Here is a 12,872-nt window from a genome sequence, read left to right as displayed (position 1 = left end):
TCAAAAACTGCTGCAACAGTACATTGACAGGGAACTGCCAGAGGGTTCAAGTGGAAATTATATGAGAACATGGAACAAAAGATATCATTGCTGGCATCTGATGGATCTTGGATGAAAGTACAAAATACTAGAAAGTTGTTTGTTTACCTGTGCTTTATTAACTATGCAAAGGGTTTTGATTGTGTGGATAATGATAAACTGTGGATAACACTGCAAAGAACTGGTATTCCAGAAGACTTCATTGTGCTCATGAGGAACCTGTACATTGACCAGGAGGAAGTCGTTTGAACAAAACAAGGGAACACTGAGTGGCTTGAAGTCAGGAAAGGTGTGTACCAGGGTTATATTGTTTCACCATATTTATTCAATTTATAAATAGAATAGCTGTGTTATGTTAAGAAGAATATGGCATCAGGATTGGAAGAAGACTCATTAACAACCTGCAATATGCAGACAATATAACCTTGATTGCTGAATGTGAAGAGGACTTCAAATACTTACTGATGAAGATCAAAGGCCACAGCCTTCAGTATGGGTTGAACCTCAATCTAAAGAAAACAAAAATCCTCACCACTGGACCAGTAAATACCATCATGATAAATGGAGAAAAGATTGAAGTTGTCAAAAATTTCATTTTGCTTAGATTCAATATCAACACTCATGGAAGGAGCAGTCAAGAAATCAAAAGTATTTCATTAGGTAAATCTGCTGCACAAGTTCTTTTTTAAATGCTCAAGAGAAAAAATGTCAATCTGATGATTAAGGTGCACCTGACCCAATCCACGGTATTTTCAATAGCCTCGTATGAATGTGAAATCTGAACAATGAATTCAGAAGACATAAAAGAATGGATGCATTTGGGCTATGTTGTTGGCAAATAATATTAAAAGTACCATGGACTACCAGAAGAACAAGCAAATCGGTATTGGAAGAAATACAAACAAAATGCTCCTTCGAAGCCAGGATGGTGTGGTTTGATGTGATAAACCAATAAGAGGATAAAGGGCAGGATGTTGTTGTTGTTGCTGTTAAGTGTCATAGAGTCTGTTCCGAATCATAGAAAATGTGTATAGGGATTCTGAGGAGTGGTTAGTGAGTTTGAACCACCAACCTTGCAGTTCAAACCAACCTTATGGTCCAGTGCTTCTCAACATAATCCAGCTCTGTGCTCTGTTTATAAATTGATTTGATAAAGTAGAGGGTCAGTGGGAAAAGAAAGATCCTCAACAATGGATTAACACAGTAGCTGCAATAATGGGATGGAACAAAACAAATGTGAGGATGGCCAGGACTGGGTGGTATTTCATTCTGTTGCACATAGGGTCACTGTGAGTCTAAATTGACTCGATGGCGTGGCACTTACCAACAATGAGAAAAAAGGAGGGAACTGGGTGATGATGCAGACAGTTAAGCACTTTACTAATTGTCAAAAGGTAGGCGGTTCAAATCTATCCACAGATGTATCAGAAAACAGATCTGGGAATCTGCCTATGAATGGCCACAATATTGAAAATGCTCTGGAGCAGTTCTACTCTAGACACATGGGATCACCGTGAGTCAGAATCAACAACATAGGAGAAAAATTGACTAAAGCTTTATTATGAACATAACATTCTGGTGAAAGCTGAAAATACATGTCATTGCCAATCATGTGTAATAGTCATCAGAGGATTCAAAAACAAAACAAGGAGCATAAAGCAGCAATCTACTTTCACATAAAATGGAAGTACTTAGGATTTGGAGTCCTGGTGTGGTGCTGTTGGTTAATACGCTGGCCTGCAAAGTCAACTTGAGCCGCAAGGCCAGTGATACAAGCTCACCAGCTGCTCCTTCGAAATCCTATACAGGGTCGCTATGGGTTGGAACCAACTCAACGGCACTTAACAAACAACAACAACTTAGGATTTACTTACCCAACTCCAGCCTCCTCTATATACAAAAGGAAGAACAAAAGCAACACAGGTGAGGACAGATGTAGTGATCATGAGCGTCCGATGAACCTGGGCAGGAGAGATGAAAACGAGAGAAGAGAGTTCACTCTATAAATGAAAGGACTTGGTATAACTATGGGGAAAGAACCTGGGGTAAGATTGGCTGAGTACGCATTCAACCTCCATCTAAACACAGTTTGTAGCCAGTTAAAAAAAATCTAAGTATACCACGGTACTTCACAACAACAACCATTAAACTTTAGAGAAACCCCTAAATTGCCATTCTCGTCATTCAAAAGCATTTGTCAAGACTTCCCCTGCACTGTGCAGCAGGAATGGGTATTTCACATACTGAGCATACTTACTTGCCATTTAAAGGCCTAAATGTAAAACCTAGATCTATAAAGATCATCAATGAGAAACTAGGGACAAACTTAGGGGTTCTAACACATGGCATAAATACACTATCAAACATTATTAAAAACACACAAATAAGAGAAGACCAGATAGATGACTGGCACCTCCTAAAAAGGGAGTCCTGATGTGGCGCTGTGGGTTAATGCACCAGACTACAAAGCCATTTGAACTGCAAGGTCAGCTGTTCAAGCTCACCAGCTGCTCTTTGGGTCAGAACCGACTCGACAGAACTTAAAAACAACAACAATCACAGGGAAGAAATAGGACAACTGTGACTGGATGGAGGGATTGCAAAGTGTTTGATTTGTTGGATGTAAAACTGATATTGTCTGTAAACCTTCACTCAACTCACAATAAAATAAATAAATAAATTTTCACAAATACCTACCTGAAACCAAGCTGCTTCACCAAAGAAGAAAGTTTTTGACCATACCGGTTTGAAGAATCTGGCAATCAGTACACCTATGCTAACAGTAGTCATCCATGCTACAAACATTAGGGCACCTATAAATAAGAATACACTGATTGAGAGCACACAGTAATGAAACTGTTTCATCAATGAACAAAGTCCAATGATCAGAAAATATGTCAGAAAATGCATTCATCTGATATAAGTACAATCTAAAATAATCCTGTGCATCACAATTCTTACCACCACTACAATTACTTCCAAGGAGCTCTGGTAGAATAGTGGATTATGAGTTGGACTGTTAACCACAAGGTCAGCAGTTTGAATCTACCAGCCTCTCTGTGGGAAAAAGATGAAGCTTTCGATTTACAGTGAAGATTTATAGCCTCAGAAATCCTACACAGCATCACTATGAGTCAGAACCAACTCCAGAGCATATAACCACTACCACTGCTACTATTTCTGAGAGAAAGATGAGGCATTCTGCTCAATTAGTACCCCAGAAATCCTGTACAAGGACACTATAACTTGGAACCGATTCAAAGGCACACAACAACTTTTACTTCTAATAGCTAACACTTACACAGCTCTGCTATGTGCCAAGCACTGTCTCTAACTATTTTACATATGTTAATTCCTACAAAGTAGTTACAATTATTATTCCAGTTTTACCAAATGGGGAAACAAAGATAAAGAAACGTTAAACGCATGTCCTAGATTACACAGTCAAGATCTGAACCCAGTCTGGCTTCAGCAACCATTCTGCTAATACAGTGTTGTTATTTCAGAATCTTCTCATATCTCATTCCCAAAACAATGGAAAAATCAATAGGCACATTATTTTTTGAAGCTAACTGTTGTCAAACTAGAATTGCAACATGAAAATTGTTTGTTAGCTGATGTTGAGTAAGTTCCTAACTCATGACAACTTTACACACAGTAGGATCAAACCATTTTGATTAGGGTTGTGTTTGGCTGAATTTTGGAAATAGGCTGCCAGGTTTTCCTCCTAGTCTGTCTTCATCTGAGAGCTCTGCTGAAATCTCTTTAGCACCATAGCAACATACAAGTCTCCATTGGCAAGTGGTAGCTATGCTTGAAGAGCATTAGTCAAGAATTGAACCCAGATCTCCAGCATGGAAGGCAAGAATTCTATTACTGAACTGCCTCCAACTACATGAGTAGAAGCAAATTAACAAGAACGTTGTTTTCAAGTTTAATTTTGATAGCATTTTATTAAAACTCTAGTAAGAATTTATAACTGTGGAAAATATAAATAGACAAATAACTATGTTTCCACAAATACAAATAATTTACAATAGCATAATATATGACACATTATTCTACTACTTTTAAATCTGATCTTTTATCAATAAGCAGTTATGTGAATGATCTTTTAACAATAAATTTTCTAATGAAATCAACTTTCTTCTACAGAACCAGACCAGAGCAAATCAGATCTTGTTTTTAGGTTACTACTCTTTCACCTTAGTTCCATTCATCTTTTAGTGTACAGCATCTAAGTATAGTACAGAGCACCTTGTACATCCTCAAATACTGGTACATTGATCAGTTCTTCAATAATAAAACTACATCCTTAAAACCAAACTTTTACTTTTACAATTGAACAATCAAAATCACAGATCACTACTTTTGTCAATATTTGTTTTAATAAATTATATAATTAAGACTTCCTAGAAAGTTAAGTAATCCAGTTACACTCAACCCTGCTGTATGTTAGAATCCTGTTGTTATTGTTGTTAAGTGACATCGAGTTGGTTTCAATAGCAACCCAATAAAGGGTTTCTGAGGAATAGCTGTGAGTTTGAACCACCAACCTTGTGGTTCAAACCGACCTTGTGGTCCTTTGCTTATCTTACTGTGCCACATCAAGAACTAGGGTACTTTAAAAAAAATTTATAGATATCTCAAAATCTCTGGTGATTTTAATTCACAGCTAGGCTTTTTTTAAATCACTTAGTCTTATTCTCCATTCCAAATAAAACATAGAAGACACTACAATGGTTAACACTACCTGCAAATTTTATTGCTTAAATTTATCAGCTCTATAAACATCTGAAGCCCTGGTAGTGTAGTGGGTTACACATGCAACTAACAGCAAGGTCAGAAGTTCGAATCCACCAGCCACTCCATGGGAGAAATATAAGACTTTCTACTCCAATAAAGATTTACAGCATTAGAAACCTTATAAGGATTGTCATGCATTGGAACCGACTCAATGGCACACAGTAGGAGCAGCAGCTAAGTGATACCCATTACCATTCCTAATCACTAAGTCATCAGATAAACTAGCCCTCAGAAAAGTAATAATACTGCTATATGTGACTTACCATGAACTTTCAGAAGGGACAAGGAATGGGATCCTCCTATGTCCATTGGATTGCCTGTCACATTGTATTTTTCATATGTAATCAAAGGCTGCTGGGCATGTTTATAAATTCGACCTGAAAATTAAAAGAAGAACTTCCTCAGGAGAGAACTAATTGAAAGCTGCATGGTAAGGAAACAAACATTTTAAGGTATTTTTAAAATGAATAAATATCAACAGAGTTGTCACTCATATACAAAAACAACATAAATACAAATGCAAGGGCTCATAATCTTTTGGGGGAAATATTAAATAATTACAAAAAGCAAGACATGAATGGAAATAAACATTAGGAAAATAAACACTATGATATAAAAACAGGCCCAGTGTGCAAGAAACCACCAGTTAAGCAATGTTAAGTCAAAATAGTTGTTGATAGGTCACAAAACATTGAAAATGTCAAATCTAATGCTTACATATTTTAAAATTTTTAAAGGAAGTAACTACTACCTGTATGTATCTACAATATGAGATTGCTGTTGTTAAGTGCTGCTGAGTTAGTTCAACAAATAGTTACCTTTACAAGGTTTGTGAGAAGCACTTGTTGTTGTTGTTAAGTGCCGTTGAGTCGGTTCTGACCCATAACGACCCTGTACAGGATTTCCAAGGGTATAAATCTTTACGGGAGTAGAAAGCCTCATCTTTCTCCCGCAGAGCGGCTGGTAGTTTCAAACCGCTGGCCTTAAGGTTCGCAGCCCGATTCGTAACCACTACGCTACCAGAGCTAGTGAGTGCTTATCCTACTGTGCTACAACAGGACCCCTGAGTCCCAGATGAAACTAACAGTCATTTGGTCTGGGTAGACAGCAAAGAAAAATCATTTCGAGGCTATGTTATTTGGCCTATGGCCCATTTAAATTGTGTTAAGAGTCCTGGTGTGGCACTATAAGATAAACACTGGGCTACTAACTGAAAGATAAGTTGTTCAAACCTACCAGCCACTCCTCAGAAACTCTACATAGGGTCACTGTGAGTCAGAACCGACTCAACAGGACTTAAAACAACAACCAGCAAACCAAAGTCCTGAATAATAATTTTTTAATTGATAATTTATTATTTTATTGTTGTGTATATACCTTATTTTTACACAAATAACACACACCTTCTATATTTGTTTGCTAACCTCTCTTTCATCCCAGAAAGTATTTTTATAAACAAGTTATCTAATTTTTTCTGACAACATGTAAAAATCTATCTTAGTATAGAAATACTTAAGAAAATAACCACCACCTGGGGGGGAGGGAGCAGTTGGCAAACAAATGTAGAAGGCACATGCTACTATTTGTGTAAAAATATCATAATTAAATCTATGAATATATAGAATTACTCCAATTGTGTGTGTATGAATCAGTCTGTATCCAGAAATCTACTCTATGTAACTATGCTTTTAAACCAAATTTACATACATTTACAAGTATGTTTACATTTAAACATACTTTTTTAAACATGTTTACATTACAAGCAAACATACATTTACAAGTATGTTTACAGCAACAGTTTGTGTTTTTTTAATGTGGGTCAATAAAACAGCTAAATGTGCATTATTAATACAATGAGTAAATAAATTATGAAACATATCATATATTCTTAAAATATAATGCAAGTATAAAAGGAAATAAAAATGATTAGGAAATTTGACATAATGGGTCTATGGGAAGCTTTGACCCAAACAAACAGATATGTATTAGACCAGAGAATATCTATTTATTTCCAGGGGGAAAAAATTATATGAGTTATATTATCTTTCAATATGTAACAAAAATAAAACAATAAAAAGCTGAGGAAAAAATGGCCCACCTAGATAGTTATATATATGAGTCAGACTGACTCTAGGGCACCTAACAACAAGATAGTTATAAAACCACTCTTCTAAAACCAAACTATCAAAACGCAGGTGATACAACCAAGGCACTATTCAAAAGACGTTCTTAACAATAAAAACATTTTTAAAGGAATAATAAAGAAATAAAGACACAAAATACTGATGTAATCATCTAATTCAAGATGTTTTTAAAACAATAAAATACAACTTAGGGAAAGAGAAAGGAAGTGATTAAAAATAAAAGTAGAAATTAATAACCTAGTACCCTATAAATCAAGTCTGTAAAAATACAATAAAATCCACTGACTCTTTAGACAATCTAACCACAATATAAAAAGAAACGGTACAGGCAATGTTAGGAACAAACAGGGTAATATAATTGGTGATACAGAAGTTTTTGGGTTTTTTTTAATTATATGAAAATACTATATATAACTTGAAGTCAGTCAAAAACATTTAAAACCTAAATTAAATGGATACATTTCTAAGAATATAAAAATACAAAAATTTAGCAAAGAAGAATAGCAACTCTGGAGAGCAATAACAATTAAAAAAAAAAAAATCAACAGTCAAATATTTTCATCCCTAAAGGCTCAGACTGTTGAGAGAGTTCTGTCATATCATTAAAAATGAAAAAATAAAAAAACTCAAAATTCTTATTTTTATTTATACTCTTCTTGGTGTGGCATTGTAGGATAAGCACTGGACTGCTAAATACAAGATAGATGGTTCAAACCCACCAGCAGTTCCTTAGAAACCCTATACAGGGCCGCTATGAGTTGGAACAAACTCCATGACACTTAATAACAACCACAACAAAGTTCATTCTATGAGATTAGCATGACAGTAAAACCATATTAGGTATGTGTGCATGCACACATGCACATATTCACACGTACAGAATCCCACAGCCATAAACCAAAATGACTACAGATAAATAGATTTAAAAACATTTGAAAATGTTAACAAAGCAAATCAGCCGTGTATTTATAGAAAAATAAAACATGACCAAAAGCAAAACAAACCCAGTGCTATCAGCTCAATTCCTATTCATAGCTACCCTATAGGACAGAGTAGAACAGCTAAGTTTTCTGAAACTATAAATCTTTAGAGGAACAGACATTTTTCTTCCCAGGAGCAGTCCAACACTTAACTAACATGCCACCAGGGCTCCTTAAAACATGACCAAGCAAGACTAAGCCTAGGTTTATGGGAATTGTTCAGTCAAAAAACATGAAATTGGAAAAGTAACTGTAAAATATCATCTCAATAGTTGCATATAGTACACATACATGTCTTTCTGTGCATCCATGTGTAACTTCTCTGACCACACCAATTCACTCAAAATACCCTCTCTGACACCAACTGTAAATATCGTACCTTTTCCTTTCAACCTAACCATTGGAGCTAGGTCAGATCTCACAAATTAAAGGGGACAATCCTCCAGACTGTCAAATCTGTCCAAACTTCGGACACAGCCACAGATAGGGAATTCCCACAAACACCTCACTTCTGACCTACTGATTACAATTTTGAAGTTTCCCATTACCCCCTCAAAATGCCAACCATAAGGCCCAGAGGTTCCCTTCCTTCTAACCTGCTGACTGAGAATTCAGGATTTCTCAGTTTCTCCTGGGAGTTGATAATTCACTAGAACAACTCATAGCACTCAGGAAAGTGCTATACTTATAATTACAACTTGATTTATAGAAAAAAGAATATTATTTATGATTATAATTTTATTTGTAGAAAAAAGACACACAGCACAGGTTTTCAAGATAGGGCTTCATGTCCCAAAGGCTACCCTCCCCACATGCAATATTGTCTGTCACCAGCCAGGAAGCTCCAAGTTCCAAAGTTTTATTAAGGTCACACTTTAAAAGAATGATTGGTCACTTCATTGTGATTAAATTTAACCTCCAGCCCAGTCTCTCTGGGGATCTGATACTACCTGGTTCATCTTTTTTAGCAAGGCCAATCCCTACCCAACATGAGTTCACTCATAGCAAAAGCACTCAGGTATGGTCTGGAGTTCACATAGACAACAATGATGTCAATCACTGGGAAGATTCCAAAGTTTGGGAAGTTATTGCTCTAGAACTAAAAACAGACACTAAATTTGTCTGGTAAAATTCACTGTAAACCCCACATTACCCAAAAGATATCTGATGAAATTCAATACACCTGCATAACAAACTCTGAATAACACTAGAATAGAAGGACATTTCCTCAAAATAATAAAGGATATCTGCCAAGAAAAATACAAGTAACAGAATATTGAATATTGAATATCAAAAGTATTCCTATCAAAATAAGGAACAATACAAGAACACTTGTTATATCACCACTGCCATCCGACATGGTTTTGAGAGATCTAGAAAATGCAATGAAATAAGAAAGATAAATGAGTGCTATTAATCAATATGATTTGTACTAGATAATGACATTTATTTCAGAAAGTTAATCACCTTAAACTACCAGCTGCTCCGCGGGAGAAAGATGAGGCGTTCTGCTCCCGTAAAGATTTACATCCTCGGAAACCCTATTCAGGGTCGCTATGGGTCGGAACCGACTCGATGGCACTTAACAACAACAACAACAGGTGACTAAGCTGAAGTTCAACAAGCAAAAATCAGTAGCTTTCCTATACACCACCAACAACAAAAAATGTAAAAAGCACATTCCCATTGTCAAGTTTATTTTTAAAATCTATAAAATACCTAGGAACAAAGTAACAAAAATATAAGCCCTATGTGAACATGTAATACCTGGAAAATGTTTGTCTGTGTTTTATTGACTATGTGAAAGTGGATCATAAAAGTATGAACAACACTGCAAAAAATAGGAATTTCAAAACACTTTAAATTGTGATCATACAGAACCTGTACACAGGCCAAGGGACAGTCATACTGAATGATTTAAAATCAGAAAAGGTGTGTGTCAGGATTAAAGTGTTAAAAAAAAAAAAAGGTTAAGTGTTAAAGAGTTAAGTGTTAAAATGCAAATATGTCACTATGAAGACTAGGATGCACCTGGCCCAAACAATGATGATTTCAATCACTTCATGTGCATGCTAATTCTACACAATAAACAAGGAAGACCCAAAAAAGAATCAATGCATTTGAATTATGGTATTGGCAAAGAATGTTAAATATACCATGGCCTATCAGAAGAATCAATAACTCTTTCTTGGAAAAAGTAGCCAGATGCTTCTTAGAAGCAAAAAACAGACTTTGTCTTAGACACTTTGGACAAGTTATCAAGAGGGACACGTAGATAAGGACATCATGCTTGGTAAAATAGAGAATCAGTGAAAAGGAGAAAGACTCTCATGCAAATGATTGACACAGTGGCTATGTTAATGGGCTCAAATATGACAACAGTTGTGAGAATGGTACAGGAATGGGCAATGCTTCATTCTGTATACATAGAGACACTATGAGTCAGAATCAATTCAACGGCAACAACATCTGAACACATAACAGGAACCTTGGAGGTGCAATGACTAAGCACTCAGCTGCTAACCAGAAGTTCAGCAGTTCAAACTCACCAGCAGCTTCTCAGGAGAAAAGACTCCGGCAACCTACTCCTGTAAAGATTTCTGCCTAGGAAACATTAAGAGGTAGTTCTACTCTGTTTGGAATCAACTTGACGACACCAGCAACACCAATATGAACATATGAAGACACCCAAGAAATTTCACTGAAAGATATACAGACACACACACACACAGAAGATGTCAATAAATAAAATAACCTAATATATTCCTGGACTCTGTGGAGTTCTGGTGTGGTGTTGTGGGCTAATGTGTCAGACTGCAAAGTATCTGAACTGCAAGATCGGTAGGTAGTTCAAGATCACCAGTTGCTCCTTGGAAACCCTATACAGGGTCGCTATGGGTCGGAATCAACTTGACGGTACTTAAGAACAACATGTTCCTGGAGTCATGGTGTACTGATGCAGAATAATGCACTGGAAATGCAAGGTAGGCTTGAACTGTAAGGTCGGGGGTTCAAGCCCACCAGCTGTTTCTCAGAAACTCACTAGGAGTCAGAATTGACTTGACAGCACTTAACAATAACGACAATATATTCCTGAATGCAAAAACTCATTATTGTGTAGATGTCTATCAATCTAAAAGATCAATGCCATTCTCATAAAAATTCTAATGGAATTTGACAAACAATTTCTAAATTTCATCTAGAAGAACAGACACACAACAAAGAGCCAAGAATTCCTGACAAGGAAGATCTATGAGAGAAGCATGTTTTACCAAATTTCATGACAACCTATTAAAAAATTATGTAATTTCAACTATTACAGAAAAAAATTGATCAGTGGAAGCATAGAGTTGGATTTATTGATAGATTTTGAGCATATGATAAAGGAGCTATTGAAGCAAAGGAGAAAAACTGGACCATTCAAAACATGGTGGTAAAACACCTAGTTATTCATTTGGTAAATAGGTTATACCATGGCTTGTTATGACAAACATCAGAAGTAAAGCATGAAACCAGAAGAGGTTTATAAATAAAGAGACACAGTATCAAGAGAGGAAAAAACAAAAAACAGCAACTGTCAAGAAATACAAAAATGTCAAACAGAAAACTGAAATGACAAGAAAGGCACTGATGAATCTAAAAATACTGCATTTGTAGACTGGTAATGGAGTCCTGGTGTGGTGCTGTGGGTTAATGCGCCAGACTGCAAAGCCATTTGAACTGCATAGTCTGCAGTTCAAGCTCACCAACTGCTCCTTGGAAACCCTATAAAGGGTCACTATGGGTCAGAATCAACTAGAATGCATTTTACAACAACAGAGTGGTAATACTGAAGAACAGTTTGCAATCCAAAGGAGCCTTAGAGACAAGTTGAAAGAAAAGTGCTTTAACTTTGAATCGCTGTGCAGCTATGGACTAAGTATGAATTTAACCTTTCCAGAAAGCAGAAACCCAGTATTATTTTGGAGTTACATTATATGGCTCCATTATAGTGTTTGAAGTTCTGCCCTAATGGAGGTTGAGTCTTGGTTGCACAAGGCTCCATAGTATTATCTGGCTAATGATATTCCTCTTGTTAAAATAATAGTCTTATGATAATAAGATCAGATATCTCAACTGGCAGAATTTCAAACGATAAAATTACTTATTCACCTAAGTGAATTCTATCAGTTTAAACACACAGTGTCAGGATTCTAAAGGAAAACCAGCAGTTAGAAACAGGACTTCCAAGTGTTCATTCATAAGAATTGGTTCATGCATAAGACTTACCCAGAGACCTTGTATAAATGTATATTCTGATTCAGTATATGTGATGGTGGTTGTGGTGGTGGTGTGCCATGGAGTCGATTCCGACTCATAGCAACCCTGCATAGTGTGCTTTTCTGGGAAACAGCTGGTAGTTTCAAACTGCTGACCATGAGGTTAGCAGCCTCACTAGTAGCCACTACAGAGCTCCTTATATCTATGATAGAAATGCATAGTCTCAGCAGAGGGTCCAACCAGACTGACCCAGTTTGACACCCTGGTAAGAAAAGTTTTAAAATAGACAGATGGATTATGGGTGGGTTGGTGGTAGTGGTAGTTATGTGCCGTGGAGTCGGTTCCAACTCACAGGGACCCTGTGCAGGGTTTCTGAAGCTGTAAATCTTTACGGGAGCAGAAAGCCTCATCTTTCTCCCATGGAACAGCTGGTAGTTTTGAACTGCTGACCCCGAGGTTAGCAGCCTGATTCATAACCACTACACTACCAGTGCTCCTTATGAGTGGGTTAAATGCCATCAAGTCAGTTCTAGCTCATAGCACCTCTGTATAGAGTTTCTAATGAGCAGCTGGTGGGTTTGATCTTTCGGTTAGCAGTCCAGTGCTTGTCCTACAGCACTACACCCACATGACCTCTTTAAAG

General features: G+C 36.6%; 1 protein-coding gene across 1 annotated transcript in view; it reads right to left on the bottom strand.

The window, feature by feature from the left end:
• Nucleotides 1–12,872, bottom strand: part of FRRS1 (ferric-chelate reductase 1) — a 76,050-nt gene that overhangs the window by 13,973 nt on the left and 49,205 nt on the right. The window contains exons 8-10 of the mRNA XM_006830923.1: nt 5,109–5,222; nt 2,737–2,852; nt 1,914–2,000 (exon numbers count right to left, since the gene is read on the bottom strand). Coding sequence (XP_006830986.1) covers nt 1,914–2,000; nt 2,737–2,852; nt 5,109–5,222 — 317 coding nt within the window. The remainder of the gene's footprint in view (nt 1–1,913; nt 2,001–2,736; nt 2,853–5,108; nt 5,223–12,872) is intronic.

This window comes from Chrysochloris asiatica, unplaced genomic scaffold, assembly GCF_000296735.1.
Source record: "Chrysochloris asiatica unplaced genomic scaffold, ChrAsi1.0 scaffold00002, whole genome shotgun sequence".
In the NCBI taxonomy this organism is placed as follows: Eukaryota; Metazoa; Chordata; class Mammalia; order Afrosoricida; family Chrysochloridae; genus Chrysochloris; species Chrysochloris asiatica.
The sequence above is the reverse complement of the archived record's forward strand: the minus strand, read 5'-3'. Positions and strand labels throughout refer to the sequence as shown.